The sequence below is a fragment of the Oncorhynchus clarkii genome, chromosome 27 (genome assembly GCF_045791955.1).
Source record: "Oncorhynchus clarkii lewisi isolate Uvic-CL-2024 chromosome 27, UVic_Ocla_1.0, whole genome shotgun sequence".
NCBI classification, from domain to species: domain Eukaryota; kingdom Metazoa; phylum Chordata; class Actinopteri; order Salmoniformes; family Salmonidae; genus Oncorhynchus; species Oncorhynchus clarkii.
The window spans coordinates 33,902,568-33,924,754 of NC_092173.1; the positions used below are offsets into that span (position 1 = coordinate 33,902,568).

At 45.6% G+C, this 22,187-nt stretch overlaps 1 protein-coding gene across 3 annotated transcripts in view; it reads left to right on the plus strand.

The window, feature by feature from the left end:
- Window positions 1–2,297: 2,297 nt before the first annotated feature.
- LOC139385965 (CWF19 like cell cycle control factor 2) overlaps window positions 2,298–22,187 on the plus strand; it is a 30,551-nt gene continuing 10,661 nt past the window's right edge. Inside the window, exons 1-12 of one of the 3 annotated variants that reach the window (XM_071131281.1) lie at window positions 2,298–2,417; window positions 4,988–5,098; window positions 5,849–5,962; window positions 10,173–10,298; window positions 11,919–12,038; window positions 12,180–12,273; window positions 13,762–13,877; window positions 14,278–14,698; window positions 14,807–14,977; window positions 15,057–15,285; window positions 16,461–16,581; window positions 19,688–19,777. In XM_071131281.1, coding sequence (XP_070987382.1) covers window positions 2,325–2,417; window positions 4,988–5,098; window positions 5,849–5,962; window positions 10,173–10,298; window positions 11,919–12,038; window positions 12,180–12,273; window positions 13,762–13,877; window positions 14,278–14,698; window positions 14,807–14,977; window positions 15,057–15,285; window positions 16,461–16,581; window positions 19,688–19,777 — 1,806 coding nt within the window. In that variant the 5' untranslated portion in view covers window positions 2,298–2,324. Of the gene's footprint in view, window positions 2,418–4,987; window positions 5,099–5,848; window positions 5,963–10,172; window positions 10,299–11,918; window positions 12,039–12,179; window positions 12,274–13,761; window positions 13,878–14,277; window positions 14,978–15,056; window positions 15,286–16,460; window positions 16,582–19,687; window positions 19,778–22,187 lie in introns of all 3 variants that reach the window. The other 2 variants (XM_071131282.1, XM_071131280.1) reach the window with 2 other exon arrangements.

The window sequence follows — 22,187 nt, forward strand, 5'->3', positions numbered from 1 at the left end:
CCCCAAACTGTTGCCACAAAGTTGGAAGCACAGAATTGTCTAGAATGTCATTGTATACCTTCGCATTAAGATTTCCCTTCACTGGTACTAAGGGGCTTAGCCCGAACCATGAAAAACAGCCCCAGAACATTATTCCTCCTCCACCAAACTTTACAGTTGGCACTATACATTCGGGCAGGTAGCGTTCTCCTGGCATCTGCAAAACCCAGATTAGTTCGTCGGACTGCCTTATGGTGAAGCGTGATTCATCACTCCAGAGAACGCGTTTCCACTGCTCCAGAGTCCAATGTCAGCAAGCTTGACACCTCTCCAGCCGACGCTTGGCGTGGGGCATTGTGATCTTAGGCTTGTGTGCTGCAGCTCAGCCATGGAAACGCATTTTATGAAGCCCTCGACGAACAGTTCTTATCCTGAGGTTGATTCTAGAGGCAGTTTGGAACTCGGTAGTGAGTGTTGCAACAGAGGACAGACGATTTTTACGCACTACACGCTTCAGCACTCGACGGTCCCGTTCTGTGTGCTTGTGAGGCCTATCACTTCGCGACTGAGCCGTTGTTGCTCCTAGATGTTCCCACTTCACAATATCAGCTGTTACATTTGACAGCTCTAGCAAGGCAGACATTTGGTGAACTGACTTGTTGGAAAGGTGGTATCCTATGACGGTGCCACGTTGAAAGTCACTGAACGCTTCAGTAAGGCCATTTTACTACCAATGTTTGTCTTTGGAGATTGCATGGCTGTGTGCTCGATTTTACACACCTGTCAGCAACGGTTGTGGCTGAAATAGCCGAATCCACTAATTTAAAGGGGTATAGTGTATTTGTGTCTTTGTAACATCTGAATAGTTCACTTTACAAAGGTTTCATACCTCCGTTAGACTGAAGAATTTGGTGTTATGGAAACTTTAGTTTTGGGGTAAACTATTCCTTAAGTACCCTTCATTGCCAAGCTGAGTCACTGTAAGTTCTGGTATTTTTAGTGCAGTGTGTTGGTCTGCTGCTGCTGCCATTGCTTCCCAATGCCAGACTAATTCATCTCAATGAGGGCGGTACCAGACAATCACAGAGAGAGGGGCCCCAAATGTCCAGCTCATCAAAAACTGTATGCTCCTCTCTCTCCTCTCTGTCTCTGTCTCTCTCTTGCTCGCTGTCTCCATCTCTCCTCTCCGTCCCTCCCCTTTCTGCTGTTTACTGGGATCGTCGTGGTCACTACACTGCCTCTCTATCACTTTTCTTCCCTCTCCCATCCTCATCTGTCTTGCTCCTTACTTCCCTCTCCCTCTCATTCCCCTATCACTCCCCTCCATATCTGCTACTGCATGGTCCCTGAGCAGCCTGAGTATCAGTATTCAGGAACACATTTGTGCTGTCAGGGAGTCTGGCTCTCTGTAGACAGCACCTGAAATGGACATACGCACCCAACACACTCACACACCCCAATCATAATGAGATAAGGTCCAACAAACGAGTTAAATAGCTGAATGGATGTCGGGGTAATGGGCTCTTGTTCGTGGCAGTGACGGTATCTCAAAGCAGCCCCGTGATAATTGAGAAATGGCTCCCGGTAAATTACCTCTGCGACTGTCTGAGTCCACCGGGACTGAAAAAACAGTTATGTAGTTAAAAGGAGGCTGGAGTCTACCGTACCTAGTGTTTTATCTGGCTATTGATTGTTGTGCTGCTGCTGTTGTCTGCCTCAGATAGGCACTTGACATTTTCAGAAAATTAAAGGTGGTTAGATAGGGTCTAGGGTCTACCTGCCCACAGTGTATTGATCAAATAGATAGTGACATCAAGACAACATCATTGCAATACATTCCTATTCATTATAGGCCATTTTGCATTCCTTATTATGGTAAACATCTTGGCCTTGTCATAGGCAGGCCAATACTGTATAGTCCCTTTTCCTTTAGCCTACCCAGCATAACACACTGGAGCCACCACAGAACGAGAATGACATTTTAATTATATGAGAGCTACACTATATCCCATCTCTCAAGTAGTGTTCTGCAGACACAGTGAGATTGAGAACAGAGAAAACGTTCAATGAAGGCCTAAAAGAGGGGGGATTGAACCTTGCAGTTATGGGATGAGTACACTGCCCTACTACCTGTACAATAATTTTCCAGGTAATCCAGGTTGGTTTTTATATCAGTTTGTTCACACGTTCACAAAATACAACTGTATTTCTATCTATTTAAAAAAAAATGTTTTATTTGTTTGTACGATCCAAAGCAGTGGACTACATTAACCAGAAACAATGTATTTTCAGGTCTCGTAAATATTTTTGCGACAGTTGATGGAAGCACATTTAACGGCAGTGTTATGGCGACGCACGGAGGCAGTTTTGAAAGTGTTAACAGCATCGAAGTCCGAAAAGAATACAAACGTAAAGCCAGGGAGGAGGTTATTCAGAAGGTACATATGTGTGCTTTATAATTAGATACTAGTCTACATGCGCAATGTAAGATACGTTGATATAACGCCAGTACAAAAGCCAAGTGTATTGCTGCAACGACTAGTTGAATGCTAACAAATAGCTAGCCTGAAGGTCTGCCATACGACTTAGTTAGCTAGGTTTGTGATGCATTTTCTACAATATTTGCAATTGGTACATATACGTATGTTCAATATTATACAGTGATAATAAGTCGTTTGAATAATGCTATTACATACTAGCTAGTACAGCATATATGTGTAGCTAGCTAGCTAGCTATCTTAGCCAATTCGCTAGCAAACATCAAAACAGTGAGAGGAAGTCACATGGTCCTTGCTAGCAGGGATCATTGGGACGTCTCCCCACCCCACTCACTGAAGTTGAACATTAAAATGGGTTAGGGACTTCCGAAGGAATCCGGATAGCACGAACCAGAGTCACATGGCTGGCTGGCTAGCTACTGTACCTATTTCGTCTTAGCTAAGCTAACTACCTTTAAACGTGTGTTAGAACTATACAGTCGAACACTGCTGACTGAAGTATTTGTAGAAACTAGTTAGCATTACTTGCATTCATTTTCAATTCCTTCCCAAGTACATTAACTTGTCCCTTTTCCCCCCCATGGTGGCTTTGCTACAGTACAATGCTGTTATTCTCTCTCTGGTGGTCAGTCAGGTGTGATGTGAATATGGCAAACACTAGGTGGCGAGGTTGTACATAACAGAGCTGGTGCATGCCTCTTTCTGCCTCTGTCTACCCACCTCAGGTGATCAAATCAAATGTTATTGGTCACATATGTAACCGATGTGAAATGGCTAGCGTTTCAATCGGTGACGTCACTCGCTCTGAGACCTTGAAGTAGTTGTTCCCCTTGCTCCCCTTGCTCTGCTTCGAATGTGGCTGTTGTCGATGTGTGCAGAGGGTCCCTGGTAAGAGACCAGGAAGGGTGAGGAGAGGGATGGAAGCTATACTGTTACACATACACATATTTAGCAGATGTTATTGCTGGTGTAGTGAAATGCTTGTTCCTAGCTCCAACAGTGCAGTAATATCTAACAATTCACAACACTACACACAAATCTAAAAGTAAAGTAATGGAATTAAGAAATATATAAATATTAGGACGAGCAATGTTGGAGTGACATTGACTAAAATATAGTAGATTAGAATACAGTATATACATATAAGATGAGTAAAGCAGTATGTTAACTTTATTAAAGTGTCTAGTGTTACATTTTTAAAGTGGCCAGTGATTCAAAGTCTATGTATATAGGGTAGCAGCCTCTAAGGTGCAGGGTTGGGTAACCGGGTGGTAGTCGGCTAGTGATGGCTATTTAACAGTCTGGTGGCCTTGAGATAGAAGCTGTTTTTCAGTCTCTCAGTCCCAGCTTTGATGCACCTGTACTGACCTCATCTTCTGGATGGTAGTGGGGTGAACAGGTCATGGCTTGGGTGGTTGTTGTCCTTGATGAGCTTTTTGGCCTTCCTGTGACATCGGGTGCTGTAGGTGTCCAGGAGGGCAGGCAGTGTGCCCCTGGTGATGCGTTTGGCAGACCGCACCACCCTCTGGAGAGCCCTGTGGTTGCGGGCGGTGCAGTTGCCGTACCAGGCTGTGATCCAGCACAACAGGATGCTCTCAATTGTGCGTAAAGGTTTGTGAGGGTCTTAGAGCCAAGCCACATTTCTTCAGCCTCCTGAGGTTGAAGAGGTGCTGTTGCGCCTTCTTCACCACACTGTATTTGTTACTTTTATTTCCTATATTTCTTAAAACTGCATTGTTGGTTAAGGGCTTGAAAGCAACTATTTCACTGTTGTATTTAGCGCATGTGACAAGTACAATTTGATTTGGTTTGTCTGTGTGGGTGGATCATTTCAGATCGTCAGTGATGTGTAGGCCGAGGAACATCAAGCTTTCCACCTTCTCCACTGCGGTCCCAGCAAAGTGGATAGGGGCGTGCTCACTCTGCTATTTCCTGAAGTCCACGATCAGCTCCTTCATTTTGTATGGTGTAAGGTGTTAAGATCACTTTTACAATAGATTACTAGGGAGAAATACAGAGCAAATTACGCTGTGCTCTCTGAGGACAGGAAGGAAATGACAAGGCGGGTGGAGGCTTGCATCAATGGAAGCAGATTGTTATTGTTTACAGTGGTGTGATTGATCGAGGCACACCATAGTGTGTGTGAATATGAGGTGTCGTCAGTCAGGTAATGGCGTCTGAAGGGGATGGCAGGACAAACACTGCTGCAGGGAGATAAGGGCTGTGACGCAACCACTCCGGATTCATTTTAACATGGTTAAATTCCTCTTTCAGAACACACATACAACCACTTAACACCTTACACAATACATATGCATGTCATGCACACAAAAACATCAACACAGAGTAGTGGGGTCCATGTTATCTCCTGAGCAGCTGTGTTGACTATATAAACACAGTGTGAGGTGTTTGTGAAATGGTGACACACCTGAACTCTCCATTTCTTTCTCACCTCATCTCTCCCTTCTTCCTCCCCCTCTCTCACTTAATCTCCCCCCTCCCTCCCTCAGGCTAAGCAGCAGTATGAGAAGGAGGAGAAAAGGAAGGAGCTGAAGAGACAGCGAGGAGAGGACACCTGGATGCTCCCTGAAGTTGACCTCCGACTGCAGCAGCTAGAACAGGTCAGCAGGTCGTTGCGTTGGTAACCCCATGACCTTTTAATGATGATGACCTTTTAATGATGATGATGGGAAATGATGTAAATATATCACTAGCCACTTTAAACAATGCTACCTTATATAATGTTACTTACCCTACATTATTCATCTCATATGCATACGTATATACTGTACTCTATATCATCGACTGTATCCTTATGTAATACGTATCACTAGCCACTTTAAACTATGCCACTTTGTTTACATACTCATCTCATTTGTACATACTGTACTCGATACCATCTACTGTATCTTGCCTATGCTGCTCTGTACCATCACTCATTCATATATCCTTATGTACATATTCTTTATCCCCTTACACTGTGTACAAGACAGTAGTTTTGGAATTGTTAGTTAGATTACTTGTTATTACTGCATTGTCGGAACTAGAAGCACAAGCATTTCGCTACACTCGCATTAACATCTGCTAACCATGTGTATGTGACAAATAAAATTTGATTTGATTTGAGGAGGTAGTTCGTGTGACCTCCCTATCCTCTGCATGGCCTAGTAGTATGGTTGACCCCTAAGTCAATATGTGGTTGTCATCCAGTAACAGTAGACCTAGAGCTGAGCTGTTTTTCATACTGTCATCTTTTTTGTAGCTCTAGCTTATTGATGTTTCCAAACCCTTTATCCTATCTATCACGTCTTCATACTGATCACTTCGTTTTGCATATTTTAATCAGGCCCACTCATTTCTGTCACCTTCAGGAGGTTTCAGGCAAGAAGAAGAAAGAGAAAAAGGCCAAGAAGATTAAGAAGAAGAGGAAGAAGGAGAAGAAGGAGAAGAAGAGAACTGAAGGAGGAGATGGGTCCAGCTCAGAGGTAAGTGTCATTGGACTGGCATATCTTTGTATTGCACCCCCTACTGGCATATCTTTGTATTGCACCCCCTACTGGCATATCTTTGTATTGCACCCCTCCTTTCCTTTCACCTTTATTTTCCTCTCACATCTCACATTCCCTTTCATTCTGATTCCCTCTCTTGGGCTTCCTGTCCTCTGTCCTGAACATACAGTGCCTTCAGCAAGTATTCACACCCCTTGACTTTTTCCACATTTTGTTACAGCCTGGATTTAAAATGGATTAAATAGCGATTTAAAAAACAACAATAATAATAATACTTTTTATCACTGGCCTGTACACAATACCCCGTAATGTCAACGCTGAATAATGTTTACAAATTAATACAAAATTGAGAAGCTGAAATGTCTCAAGTCAATAAATATTCAACCTTTTTCTTATGGCAAGTCTAAATAAGTTCAGGAGTGAACATTTGCTTAATAATTTGCATGGATTCACTTTGTGTACAATAATAGTGTTTAATGTGATTTTTGTTTAATGACTACCTCTTTTCTATACCTCACACATACAATTATCTATAAGGTCTCTCAGTCAAGCAGTGAATTTCAAACACAAAGACCAGGGAGGTTTCCAATGCCACACAAAGAAGGGCACCTATTGGTAGATGGGTAAAACAAAACAAAAGCAGACATTGAAAATCCCTTTGAACATGGTGAAGTTATTAATTAAACTTTGGATGGTGTATTGATACACTCGGTCACTACAAAGATACAGGCGTCTTTCCTAACTCAGTTGCCGTAGAGGAAGGAAACCGTTCAAGGATTTCACCATAAGGCCAATGGTTACTTTAAAACAGTTACAGAGTTTAATGTCTGTGATAGGATAAAACTGAGGATGGATCAACAATATTGTAGTTACTCCTCAATACTAACCCAATTGACAGAGTGTAAAGGAAGCCTGTGCAGAATACAACTATTCCAAAACAATTCACTTTTTGTCCTGAATTCAAAGTTCTATTTGGGGAAAATCCAATACAGCGCTTTACTGAGTACCACTCTCCATATTTTCAAGCGTAGTGGTGGCTGCATCATGTTATGGGTATGCTTGTAGTTGTTAAGGACTGGGAAGTTTTCAGGATAAAATTAAACTGAATGGCACTAAGCACAGGCAACATTATAGAGGAAAACCTGGTTGTCTGCTTACCACCAGATACTGGGAGATGAATTCCCTTTTCAGCAGGACAGTAACTTAAAACACAATACCAAATCTATACTGGATGGCTTACCAAGAAGACAGTGAATGTTCCTGATTGGCCAAGTTAATTTGGACTCAAATCTACTTGAAAATCAATGACAAGATCTGAAAATGATTAACAACCATTTGACAGAGCTTGAAGAATAATGGGCAAACATTTTACAATCCGGGTGTGTTAAGCTCTTAGACTCACCCAGAAAGACTCACAGCTGTAATCACTGCCAAAGGTGCTGCTTTTTATTATTCTTTTTATTTTATCCAATTGTCCCATCGCTGCAACTCCCTTATGGGCTCGGGAGAGGCGAAGGTCGAGAGCCGTGCCTCCTCCGAAACACAACCCAACCAAGCTGCACTGCTTCTTGACACAATGCCCACTTAACCCGGAAGCCAGCCACACCAATATGTCGGAGGGAACACCGGTACACCTGGCGATCGTGTCAGCGTGCTTTGCGCCACAGGAGTCGCTAGGGTGTGACGGGACAAGAACATCCCTGCCACCCTCTCCTAACCCGGACAATTGTGCGCTGCCCCGTGCGTCCTCCTGGTTTGCGGCCAGGCTGAGACAGAGCCTGGACTCAAATCACTCGGGAGGCTGACACCTTTATTTAAAACCTCTTGGATCTCTAGGGGCGCTATTTCATTTTTGGATAAAAAACGTTCCCGTTTTAAGCGCAATATTTTGTCACGAAAAGATGCTCGACTATGCATATTATTGACCGTTTTGGAAAGAAAACACTGAAGTTTCAGAATCTGCAAAGATATTGTCTGTAAGTGCCCCAGAACTCATTCTACAGGCGAAACCAAGATGATACGTCAACCAGGAAATGAGCAGAATCTCTGAAGCTCTGTTTTCCATTGTCTCCTTATATGGCTGTGATTGCGCAAGGAATGAGCCTACACTTTATGTCGTTTCCCCAAGGCGTTTGCAGCATTGTGACGTATTTGTAGGCATATCATTGGAAGATTGACCATAAGAGACTACATTTTCCAAGTGTCCGCCTGGTGTCCCTGCGTCGAAATTGGAGCGTAAAGCCAGGTGCAATTATTTTTCCATTTGAGAGCAAGGAGAAACCAGGCTTCCACGAAGGATATATCATTGAAGAGATATGTGGAAAAACACCTTGAGGATTGATTCTAAACCACGTTTGCCATGTTTCAGTCGATATTATGGAGTTAATTTGGAAAAAAGTTCGCGTTTTGAGGGCTGAATTTTTTTTTTTTTTTTTTTTTTTTTTTTTTTTTTTGGTAGCCAAATGTGATGTACAAAACGGAGCTATTTCTAATACACAAAGAATCTTTTTGGAAAAACTGAGCATCTGCTATCTAACTGAGTCTCCTCATTGAAAACATCAGAAGTTCTTCAAAGGTAAGTTATTTTATTTGAAGGCTTTACTTGTTTTTGTGATTGTTGCCTGCTGAATGCTAACGCTAATGCTAACGCTAAATGCTACGCTAGCTAGCTACTGTTACACAAATGATTGTTTTCCTATGGTTGAAAAGCATATTTTGAAAATCTGAGATGACAGTGTTGTTAACAAAAGGCTAAGCTTGAGAGATAGCATATTTATTTCATTTCATTTGCGATTTTCATGAATAGTTAACGTTGCGTTATGGTAATGAGCTTAGGCCTATAAATAGAATCCCGGATCCGGGTTTGGTCGTCGCAACAGGTCCCCAAAGCACACACATCCTTGGGTCTCGTCTTTTCATTTCGCTGCAGCTAGCGACTGGAACGAGCTGCAACAAACACTCAAACTGGACAGTTTTATCTCAATGTCTTCATTCGAAGACTCAATCATGGGCACTCTTACTGACAGTTGTGGCTGCTTTGTGTTATGTATTGTTGTCTCTAATACTTACAGTGAAATGCTTACTTACAGGCTCTAACCAATAGTGCAAAAAAGGTATTATGTGAACAATAGGTAAGTAAAGAAATTAAACAACAGTAAAAATACATTTTCAGTGGAGGGGCTATATACAGTGGAGGGGCTATATACAGTGGAGGGGCTATATACAGTGGAGGGGCTATATACAGTGGAGGGGCTATATACAGACATCGGTTAGTCAGGCTGATTGAGGTAGTATGTACATGTAGATATGGTTAAACTGACTATGCATATATGATAAACAGAGAGTAGCAGCAGCGTAAAAGAGGGGTTGAGGGGGCACACAATGCAAATAGTCCGGGTAGCCATTTGATTACCTGTTCAGGTGTCTTATGGCTTGGGGGTAAAAGCTGTTGAGAAGCCTTTTTGTCAGAGACTTGGCACTCCGGTACCGCTTGCTATGCGGTAGTAGAGAGAACAGTCTATGACTGGGGTGGCTGGGGTCTTTGACAATTTTTAGGGCCTTCCTCTGACACCGCCTGGTGTAGAGGTCCTCTGGTGTAGAGGTCCTGGATGGCAGGCAGCTTAGCTCCAGTGATGTACTGGCCCGTACGCATACCCTCTGTAGTGCCTTGCGGTTAGAGGCCGAGCAATTGCCATACCAGGCAGTGATTCAACCAGTCAGCATGCTCTCGATGTCGATTCTTGCCCTTTGTGCTGTTGTTTGTGTTATGTTTTGTGCTGCTACCATGTTGTTGTGTTGTCACCATGCTGTGTTATGTTTTGTGCTGCTACCATGTTGCCACCATGTTGTTGTGTTGTCACCATGCTGTGTTATGTGTTGCTGCCTTGCTATGTTGTTATGTAGTGTTGTCTCGTTGTGATGAGTGTTTTGTCCTGTATTTATTTTTAATCCCCGTCCCCGCAGGAGGCCTTATGCCTTTTAGTAGGCCGTCATTGACTTTCCCAGTTAAAAAAAGGTTCAATTAATTAAAAAATAATTATATTGTGTGTAGATGGGTGAGGGGGAAAAAACCAATTTAATCCATGTTGAATTCATGCTCTAACACAACTAAATGTGGAATAAGTCGGTGTATGAATACTTGCTGTAAGCACTGTATTCATTTTTGCCCTCTTTTCTGGCTCTCCAGGGGACAGGAAATGAGTGGGTTGAGGCCCAGCCCCAGACAGAGGCCTCGGGTAAAGCCTGGAAGATTCCTGCCAAGTCCGAGGCCAAGCCCACAGACAACAGCCCTACCCCACCCGAGAACAACCAGGTAACACCCCCATCTTTCCCCCCTCGACAGCACCGGTAAACCCTAAGACAGGGATCATCAACTGCATAGATTCAGCCGTGGGTAAAAACAATTCTTGAGCCATGGTCAGTGGGTCAGAACATAAATCAAAAATGATTTGTGGACTGATATAATATTTAATTAAAGCATAATAATGTCAAACCTTGCTTACATTTGTAAACAGTTACCCATATACATGTCATTGTGCTAACACTAGTTAGCATTTGCTTGCAAAAGTACCTCCTAACTTCCTTCATACTGGACACAGAGAAATAAAATGGTATCCAGAAGTTCATCTGACTCTGGGGAAGTAAATAAAGGGCATCATTGTCAGAATCCCACAGTATCCCTTTAACCATTCCTGGGTGCTTTTTGATGCGTGTTTTGGGGTCATTGTCCTGCTGGAAGACCCAAGAACTTCAACAGAGACACAGTTTTTGGACACTGTGTTGAATATTGGACGACAAAACACCTGATAATCTTCTGATTTCACTAAGCCTCCCCCGCGGCATGATCATACCTTCCCCGCGGCATGATCATACCTTCCCCGCGGCATGATCAAACCTTCCCCGCGGCATGATCATACCTTCCCCGCGGCATGATCATACCTTCCCCGCGGCATGATCATACCTTCCCCGCGGCATGATCAAACCTTCCCCGCGGCATGATCAAACCTTCCCCGCGGCATGATCAAACCTTCCCCGCGGCATGATCAAACCTTCCCCGCGGCATGATCAAACCTTCCCCGCGGCATGATCAAACCTCCCCCGCAGCATGATCAAACCTCCCCCGCGGCATGATCAAACCTCCCGATCTTTCATTGATGCCCAAAGAGAACAAGTAGCTAGGCAAGTAGTCAAGATGGGGTTTGAGTTGGAGGGTTCTACGCTGCTCTTGGTTTGTATAGTGGTGTGGCTTTATTGAGCTCTATGGTCTAGGAAGTTTGTATGTATTTGTATTAAAGGTGCGGTGAAATGCTTGTGTGTGTGTTTCTAGGAGAAGGGTTCAATAGAGCCCCACTCTTAATGAAGTCTGATCGATGCACAGCCTGTGTCAACAACAATTAATAGCCAGGCTTTTCTAACAAGGTGATGTTGATGGGTAAGGCGGGATGGTCCGGAATGTTTTACTAATGCTGTCACACATCTTCCCTCATTAGATTTACCCCCACTGTGTGTGTGTGTGTGTGTGTGTATAACGGCCTGCTCAGTGAGAGATTTTTTGGGGGGAGATACTTTTAGGATCCAATATTATGGCTTGAGGGTTGTATTAGCGCTGAGGGTTGTATTAGCGCTGAGGGTTGTATTAGCGCTGAGGGTTGTATTAGCGCTGAGGGTTGTATTAGCGCTGAGGGTTGTATTAGCGCTGAGGGTTGTATTAGCGCTGAGGATTGTATTAGCGCTGAGGGTTGTATTAGCGCTGAGGGTTATGAACCCATGTACCGTTTACATTAACCGACATGTACATAATGATTTTATGTTCTATATTGATTTCTTTATTGATTGGTTTGCTGTTATTGTCAGGCAATTATTGTCAAGTTTCATAACATGATTCATGTGTGTTGTCCGTTCCTCTCTCTCTATCCCTGTCGCCATCTGCTAGAGAGATGAGTGGATGACCTTTGACTTCTTGACAATGAGAACAACGTCAACAGCAGAGAAGAGGGCTGAGAAAGAAAGGTTGAAAGGGGAAGAGAAACAGAAGGCCTGGGTCATCGAGCAGGTGTGTACTCGCTATGTTTAAATGAAGGTTGATGGAAGTCCATTGCCTTATCTGTTGGTTACCTGGGCAACCAAAAGTGCCAAACTGAGCAGGGAAAAGGGACTTGACAATTGTGTGTGTGTGTGTGGGGGGGTGCCGTAGGCTGGTCTGCACAAGCTGGAGTTGAACCCGTTCTGGAAGGACGGGGGGAGTGGCCTGCCCCCAGAAGAGAAGGCCAGGAATGTGCTTGTAAAAGGTAACTGAAACCCCTTACACAACTTCACTCTTATCAACCTTTTCTACTCTCATACTTATACCTAAAGTTTAATCATCAAACCCATGTACACAACTCTCTATATCAGCCCAGTCGTTGGTCAACCCCCTCCCCTCCCTCTGTCTGTGTTAGGAATCCCCCTCCCCTCCCTCTGTCTGTGTTAGGAATCCCCCTCCCCTGCCTCTGTCTGTGTTAGGAATCCCCCTCCCCTCCCTCTGTCTGTGTTAGGAATCCCCCTCCCTCTGTCTGTGTTAGGACTCTCCCCTCCCCTCCCTCTCTGGGCTAGGACTCTCCCCTCACAGACCTTCTCTGGGCTAGGACTCTCCCCTCCCCTCCTTCTCTGGGCTAGGACTCTCCCCTCCCTCCTTCTCTGGGCTAGGACTCTCCCCTCCCCTCCTTCTCTGGGCTAGGACTCTCCCCTCCCCTCCTTCTCTGGGCTACGACTTTCCCCTCCCTCTCTGTCTTGGCTAGGACCACTGCCCTGTCTTTCTCTGAGAGGAGAGGAATGAGTTGAGTTCACTGTATGTACAGTCACTGAGGGCCCAGACACCACTTAAATCACAGACAGACAGACAGAATGTGGGAGAAGGAGACACTGTCATGGCAAATCAGGTAAAGCATTTCTGGCACATGGAATGAGAATGACAGAGGTTGGAGGCAGGCAGAGGTTGGAGGCAGGCAGAGGTTGGAGGCAGGCAGAGGTTGGAGGCAGGCAGAGGTTGGAGGCAGGCAGAAAGGATTTGCTGCAGGCAGGGAGTATAGAGAGAGATGAGAGAAGAACATTTTTTAAAAGGAAGAGGTACAGAGAGAGGCGCTTGGTTCTCTTAAGCTGACTGTGTCATCTCCGCTCAGAAGGGTGCACTCTGCCATCTCCTAAGCTTCACTTTAACAGAGTGGCAGAATAAGCAGATTTAAAACACTCGTACAGACAGTGACGCACACTGTCACTTATGTATGCATACCAAACTCCTAAATACAGACATTGACAGTACGCACACACACACTCTTTTCTCTCTCTAAGCTGTGTGTGTCAGAAGGGAATGTTGTTTTCCTCATCCTTGGTTTGACTAAGAGGGTAATGAAGAGGTGTGTGTGTGTGAGAGGGAATGGGGGGAGGCTGTTAAACCTCACTTAACTTGGGCTTTTGACACATGTGCGCGCACACGGTGTGAGAGGAAAGAGATTGAGGGAGAGAAGGGGGTGACTTCTCTGGGGAAGGCAGATGTGAAATGTTCCCATTCTCTGTGCTGTGTTCCGGAGAAGAGGGTGAGGCCTAGCTGTTCTCTTGGGAAGTTGAATATGATGTTCTAATTTCCCACAGGTAAAAAGTTAACTCTAGTTATTCCCCTCCTACCTCTGGTCTTTGTCCACCTCTTGCTCACTCTCTCTCTCCTTTGCCATCTCCTCCTTTCCTCCCTTCTTACTGCCTTACACTGTCTCTCCTCACCATCTCTCCCCGTCTGTCTTTAGCTGCAACTGTAGATGATGGAGGACTAGGTTGGCTCAGGAAGTCTTACCAGAGGATGAGAGAGCAGGCGGAGCGAGAGCAACGCAGTCTGGAGGTCATAGTGGCAGAGCGATATGGGGTGAGAGTACATGCACACACAGGCCGGCAGACATAATCCATACAAAAACACCTGTATAAACAGTATTAACAGATCACTATGTAAACATTCTCACATGTACACAAATTCTCCAACGTGCAATCTTCCATACGCGTTCCTAATGCTGCCGCGTTCCTGCTGCTGCCGCGTTCCTGCTGCTGACGCGTTCCTGCTGCTGACGCGTTCCTGCTGCTGACGCGTTCCTACTGTCAGACTCTTTCCCTATCTCCCTGGTTAATTCCTTCTATGCAGTGTCGGCGCTCCGTCTGTCAAAAGTTAGAAAACTCATGAACCTTGGGTACATTGAAATGCACCTTGGGAACATCATATCACACCGCTCACCTGTGTGTATGTTTATTATTTGTGTTTGTTTCACATGCAGTCCATGGAGAAGTTTCAGAAGAGGATGTATGAGGCTGAGATTGCTGTGTATGGCTACAAGAGAGGAGAGGGGGAAGGGAGAGGAGAGGAAGAGGGGAGAGACCGACAAAGATGGAGGAGAGGACAGGAAGATAGAATGTGGAGGAAAGGAGAAGTGGGGATGGATAGAGAGAGGTGGAGGAGACCAGACAAGGGTAGGGATTTACCTGGAGAGAAAGAGAAGGATGGGGAAAGAGATAGTGAAAGAGATGGAGAGAGGGAAAGAGATCGTCACCGAGACAGAGATCGGGATAGGAACAGAGCTAGAGATGGAGACAGCGAACGGGATGGCGGTAGACCTAGTGACAGGGATAGAGAGAGGGATGGAGGTAGACCTAGTGACAAGGAAAGAGAGAGAGCTGGAGGCAGAGAGAGGGATGGAGGTAGACCTAGTGACCAGGAAAGAGAGAGAGCTGGAGGCAGAGAGAGAGCTGGAGGCAGAGAGAGAGCTGGAGGCAGAGAGAGAGCTGGAGGTAGAGAGAGGGATGGAGGTAGACCTAGTGACCGGGATAGAGAGAGGGCTGGAGGCAGAGAGAGGGACAGACCCAGAGAGAGGGGTGGGGATGAGAGCCTTGGATCTGGGCTTGGCCAGATTCAGCCTCCCCTGTCCCTCGGAGCTCTGAAAAGTCGCTTCCTCAAGCCTGCTGACGATGATGATGATGGTGAGTTGAGTGTAGTACCTCGTTCCACACACACATTCCGCGCGCACACACTCACTCTACTGATGAGTTTCTTTTCTAGGAGTGTCAGCCCCTGCTCCGGCCCGAGCTTCCATGGGTTTCCTGAAACCTGGGTCTGACATTGAGGAGTTGGATCGGAAGAGCAGCGGTCCGGCCTGGAGCAAGAGCAGCTCCGGACAGAGATCTGCTTCAGGAAATTCGGCGCAGGATAAAGAGAGGGAGTCTGGGAAAACCATGTCTACTCCTGACCAGGGTCATAGCAGCAACAGGCTTGAAGTGACATCATCCAGGTTAGAGGTCAAATACACAGTCGCCACAGCACTGTTCCAACTGTTTAGCAATTAATGTTGTCTTCCTCTCTCCCCTATACCAATCACTCATCTAACATGCTTGGATATTTAAGCAAGCGTTCCCCCCAATCATCAGACAGTCTGCACAGTGACCGTTTATCCATTCAGCAGTTATCACGTCACTCACCATAGAACTCACTGAATTAACCAGACCTTCTCTCCTTCATATTTACTCTCGCTCTTTTTCTCGCCCTCGCTCCCTCTATTCCCACCTCAACTCCCATCTCTCCCCATTCCTCTTACTCTTTCTTTCCTTTCTCTTTCTCTCTGTCCTTTTTGCTCTTATGCTCCCCCTTCTCTCTCTATCATTAGCTAAGTCATTAAGTTAAACCAGCACCCAGAAGCCCTTTAAACCTCTGCAGCGTGAAATTAAGGTGCCGTAGAGATGGATAGAGGGAGGGAGGGAGGGATGAAGGGAGAGGTGGTTAGAGATGGATGGAGGGAGAGAGAGGTGGTTAGAGATGGATGGAGGGAGAGAGAGGTGGTTAGAGATGGAGGGAGGGAGAGAGAGGTGGTTAGAGATGGAGGGAGGGAGAGAGAGGTGGTTAGAGATGGAGGGAGGGAGAGAGAGGTGGTTAGAGATGGAGGGAGGGAGGGAGAGAGAGGTGGTTAGAGATGGATGGAGGGTGAAAGAGAGCAGGGAAATGGACCGGAAAGAGCGACGGGTGGAGATGGAGGGAGGGAGGGAGAGAGAGGTGGTTAGAGATGGATGGATGGAGGGAGAGGTGGTTAGAGATGGGAGGGAGGGAGAGGTGGTTAGAGATGGATGGAGGGAGAGGTGGTTAGAGATGGAGGGAGGGAGAGAGAGGTGGTTAGAGATGGATGGAGGGTGAAAGAGAGCAGGGAAATGGACCGGAAAGAGCGACGGGTGGAGATGGAGGGAGGGAGAGAGCAAGCCATCGGTGGAGAAGAGAGCAGAACAAGCTGTTTATTTGTACGCAGTTGAGTGCTGGGACAGCTATAATGTCCTGATGGATCGGTGTGTCTATTCCCATGCTGTAGAACCTTTAGTAGAACCTCTTGGACATCCCTCTAACACACACAGGTCTCTGATGTTTACAATGTGTTTGTCCTTGTTGTCTTTGCTTCATTTAACTTCTTCCCTGTGTCTTCAGATCTGACAGCAGTAGTGACAGTTTGAGTGAGGAGGAGGAAGAAGAGGTACCGATCCTCACAGATGAAGAGATGAACAAATTGGGGGCCAGACTGGTGAAGGCAGAGATTATGGGTAACACGGTGAGGTCATCCACATGATCGCTGTGTTGCATCTCCTCATCCTACCTAGTCACACACAAAAAATACACCGATAATTACCCATTCTAAACGCGTTCCATACATCCCTGCCCATAGGCCCTTCCCCTAGCATATCAGGTCCCTCGGCTCTCTCTCTCTCCTTGATCAAAGCAAACGATTCATTTTATACACTGCTCAAAAAAATAAAGGGAACACTAAAATGACACATCCTGGATCTGAATGAATTAAATATTCTTATTAAATACTTTTTTCTTTACATAGTTGAATGTGCTGACAACAAAATCACACAAACATTATCAATGGAAATCAAATGTATCAACCCATGGAGGTCTGGATTTGGAGTCACACTCAAAATTAAAGTGGAAAACCACACTACAGGCTGATCCAACTTTGATGTAATGTCCTTAAAACAAGTCAAAATGAGGCTCAGTAGTTTGTGTGGCCTCCACGTGCCTGTATGACCTCACTACAACGCCTGGGCATGCGCCTGATGAGGTGGCGGATGGTCTCCTGAGGGATCTCCTCCCAGACCTGGACTAAAGCATCCGCCAACTCCTGGACAGTCTGTGGTGCAACGTGGCGTTGGGGGATGGAGCGAGACATGATGTCCCAGATGTGCTCAATTGGATTCAGGTCTGGGGAACGGACGGGCCAGTCCATAGCATCAATGCCTTCCTCTTTCAGGAACTGCTGACACACTCCAGCCACATGAGGTCTAGCATTGTCTTGCATTAGGAGGAACCCAGGGCCAACCACATCAGCATATGGTCTCACAAGGGGTCTGAGGATCTCATCTCGGTACCTAATGGCAGTCAGGCTACCTCTGGCGAGCACATGGCTGTGCGGCCCACCCAAAGAATTGCCACCCCACACCATGACTGACCCACCGCCAAACCGGTCATGCTGGAGGATGTTGCAGGCAGCAGAACGTTCTCCACGGCGTCTCCAGACTCTTGTCACGTCTGTCACGTGCTCAGTGTGAACCTGCTTTCATCTGTGAAGAGCACAGGGCGCCAGTGGCGAATTTGCCAATCTTGGTGTTCTCTGGCAAATGCCAAACGTTGGGCTGTAAGCACAACCCCCATCTGTGGACGTCGGGCCCTCATACCACCCTCATGGAGTCTGTTTCTGACCGTTTGAGCAGACACATGCACATTTGTGGCCTGCTGGAGGTAATTTTGCAGGGCTCTGGCAGTGCTCCTCATGCTCCTCCTTGCACAAAGGCGGAGGTAGCGGTCCTGCTGCTGGGTTGTTGCCCTCCTACGGCCTCCTCCACGTCTCCCGATGTACTGGCCTGTTACCTGGTAGCGCCTCCATGCTCTGGACACTACGCTGACAGACACAGCAAACCTTCTTGCCACAGCTCGCATTGATGTGCCATCCTGGATGAGCTGCACTACCTGAGCCACTTGTGTGGGTTGTAGACTCCGTCTCATGCTACCACTAGAGTGAAAGCACCGCCAGCATTCAAAAGTGACCAAAACATCAGCCAGGAAATATAGGAACTGAGAAGTGGTCTGTGGTTATCACCAGCAGAACCACTCCTTTATTGGGGGTGTCTTGCTAATTGCCTAATTTCCACCTGTTGTCTATTCCATTTGCACAACAGCATGTGAAATTTATTGTCAATCAGTGTTGCTTCCTAAGTGGACAGTTTGATTTCACAGAAGTGTGATTGACTTGGAGTTACATTGTGTTGTTTAAGTGTTCCCTTTATATTTTTGAGCAGTGTAGAAGTCACTCTGTCCACTCAACCCCCATCCATCTCTGTCAATCGATAAGGTTTTACTGGCCTCAGTACTATATACGACAGTTTGGCTGGCCTCGGTACTATATACTACAGTTTGGCTGGCCTCATTACTACCGTATATATGACAGTTTGGCTGGCCTCAGTACTCTGTACGACAATTTGGCTGGCCTCGGTACTCTGTACGACAGTTTGGCTGGCCTCGGTACTCTGTACGACAGTTTGGCTGGCCTCGGTACTCTGTACGACAGCTTGGCTGGCCTCGGTACTCTGTACGACAGCTTGGCTGGCCTCGGTACTCTGTACGACAGCTTGGCTGGCCTCGGTACTCTGTACGACAGCTTGGCTGGCCTCGGTACTCTGTACGACAGCTTGGCTGGCCTCGGTACTCTGTACGACAGCTTGGCTGGCCTCGGTACTCTGTACGACAGCTTGGCTGGCCTCGGTACTCTGTACGACAGTTTGGCTGGCCTCGGTACTCTGTACGACAGCTTGGCTGGCCTCGGTACTCTGTACGACAGCTTGGCTGGCCTCGGTACTCTGTACGACAGTTTGGCTGGCCTCTGTACTCTGTACGACAGTTTGGCGTACTGAGGCCAGCCAAACTGTCGTATATAGTACTGAGGCCAGCCAATCTGTAGTATATAGTACTACAGTTTGCATGGGCATCTGTCACTAGAGACAGGCTTCAGAGGACTGAGTGTGGATGTGACCACTACTTATCTAGATCCCCATCAGAGGACTGAGTGTGGATGTGGCCACTACTTATCTAGATCCCCATCAGAGGACTGAGTGTGGATGTGGCCACTACTTATCTAGATCCCCATCAGAGGACTGAGTGTGGATGTGGCCACTACTTATCTAGATCCCCATCACAATGTCTGCTCTGACAGTGTCCAGTCACAGTCAGCTCCTCTTAGTTGACAAGGGCCTGGTAGAGATGGGCCAGGCACATACTACTACTACTACTACACACACTCATTGGCTTCCTCTGCTACTTTTCCACATTGTCCACATCCCTGTCATGAGACAGCGGGTTAGAAGGTGGGGAGAACCTCTGTTATTCAGTAGGCTGTAATATTTAGACTCATGGGAAGGGCAGCTGCGGTGAAGGACACCAGACTACTATGTTGTGTTCAATCAGTGATTATACTATCAGCCTCTTGTAATGGTGGAATACAATCAGGAGAGGTTGTTAAATGTTATTCTGTGTGACATGGATGGAGAAACAGCACTCTGTGTACGAGAAATCCACACATGCAACATCTGACATCATTAATGTGGGTGGGGTGGGGTGCAGTCAAGGAACATGTGAAGTTTTTAAATGTGTGTCACCTTTAGGCTCTGATGGAGAAACTGAAGACCCAGCTGGAATCAGCCCGTAATGCCAAGGAGAATCGTGCCGCACAGCAACCTGGGAAATCGGACAGGGTGAGTGGAGGTGTATAGGGAGGGACAGGCATTACCCGTCAGGGAGCCAAGAGGATAAGGTAGTAGCCTACTGTATGTATGTGCTACTCTTGTGGAGATGACCACTAGCACATTAGAACAGACTAAATCACTGTCAGCTGACTGACTGAGTGCTCAGTAGGTACAAGCCTGCAGGCTGCTTGACTGCTTTAGCCCTATCTGCCTGCCTGCCTTTCTCTCTGAATACCTGCTGTCTGAATGCCTGTATAGAAGTTTATATTCTCTCTGGTTTGCAGTAAGAGTTGTCTTTGACAATAACCCATTTTCTCACTCCTTTTATATATATATATATATATATATATATATATATATATAGATTTATATACTCTAGTATTCTAGAGTATCTCCACTCCCAACACATCTACCTCCATCAGATTACATCCACTTTAGTCAAATACATTTAAACTCAGTTTTTCACAATTCCTGACATTTAATCAGAGTAAAAATCTCATGTTTTGGTCAGTTACTTATTTATATAGTGTTGAGAATGATTTGTGTCAGCTTTTATTTCATCACATTCCCAGTGGGTCAGAAGTTTACATACACTCAATTAGTATTTGGTAGCATTGCCTTTAAATAGTTTAACTTGGGTCAAATGTTTTGGGTAGCCTTCAACAAGCTTTCCACAATAAATTGGGTGAATTTTGGCCCATTTCTCCTGACAGAGCTGGTGTAACTGAGTCAGGTTTGTTGGCCTCCTTGTTCGCACATGCTTTTTCAGTTCTGCCCACACATTTTCTATAGGATTGAGGTCAGGGCTTTGTGATGGCCACTCCAGTACCTTGACTTTGTTGTCCTTAAACTTCTTGACGCACCCATCCCGTTAGCGGGATCATTGTCATCAACATCCGCTGAATTGCAGAGCGCCAAATTAAATTACTAAAAATATTTAATTTTCATGAAATCACAAGTGCAATATAGCAAAACACAGCTTAGCTTGTTGTTAATCCACCTGGCGTGTCAGATTTCAATTAAGCTTTTCGGCGAAAGCATACCAATCTTCGGATGTTTGTACTCACGAGACTCCCAGTTACACAATAAATGTTCCTTTTGTTCCATAAAGATAATTTTTTTATATACAAAATACCTCCATTTGTTTGGCGCGTTTATATTCAGAAATCCACAGGCTCGAGCGGTCACAGCATCGCAGACTAAAATTCCAAATAGTGTCCGTAATAGTCGTAGAAACATGTCAAACGTTTTTTATAATCAATCCTCAGGTTGTTTTTACAATATATAATCGATAATATGTCAACCGGAATGTAGCTTCTTCCATAGGAGAGAGAGAGAAAATGGCTGTTGCGCATTAAAAACTCTGCTGCACCCAGCCATCCACTGACGCGATGGGTTCTTTCTCGCTCATTTTTCAAAATAAAAGTGTGAAACTATGTCTAAAGACTGTTCACACCTTGAGGAAGCCAAAGGAATATGAATCTGGTTGATATCCCTTTAAATGGAGGCAAGGCATCCAATGGAACAGAGAGCTTTCAGGAAAAACAGCACTTCCAGGTTTTTGCCTGCAATATTAGTTCTGTTATACTCACAGACAATATTTTGACAGTTTTGGAAACGTTATAGTGTTATCTATCATAATCTGACAATTATATGCAAATTCTAGTTTCTGGGCATGAGAAATAGGCAGTTTCAAATGGGTACTTTTTTTAGCCAAAAACTAATATACTGCCCCCTACACTCAACAAGTCATTTTGCCGCAACTTTGGAAGTATGCTTGGAGTCATTGTCCATTTGGAAGACCCATTTGCGACCAAGCTTTAACTTCCTGACTGATGTCTTGAGATGTTGCTTCAATATATCCAAATAATTGTCCTTCCTCATGACGCCATCTATTTTGTGAAGTTCACCAGTCCCTCCTGCAGCAAAGCACCCCCACATCATGATGCTGCCACCCCCTTGCTTCACGGTTGGGATGGTGTTCTTCGGCTTGCAAGCCTCCCCCTTTTCCACCAAACATAACGATGGTCATTACAGCCAAACAATTCTATTTTTGTTTCATCAGACCAGAGGACATTTCTCCAAAAAGTACGATCTTTGTCCCCATGTGCAGTTGCAATCCGTAGTCGGGCTTTTTTATGGCGGTTTTGGAGCAGTGGCTTCTTCCTTGCTGAGCGGACTTTCAGGTTATTTCGATATAGGACTTGTTTTACTGTGGATATAGATACTTTTGTACCTGTTTCCTCCAGCATCTTCACAAGGTCCTTTGCTGTTGTTCTGGGATTGATTTGCACTTTTTGCACCAAAGTACGTGCATCTCTAGGAGACAGAACGCGTTTCCTTCCTGAGCGGTATGACGGCTGCGTGGTCCCATGATGTTTATACCTGCGTACTATTGTTTGTACAGATGAACGTGGTA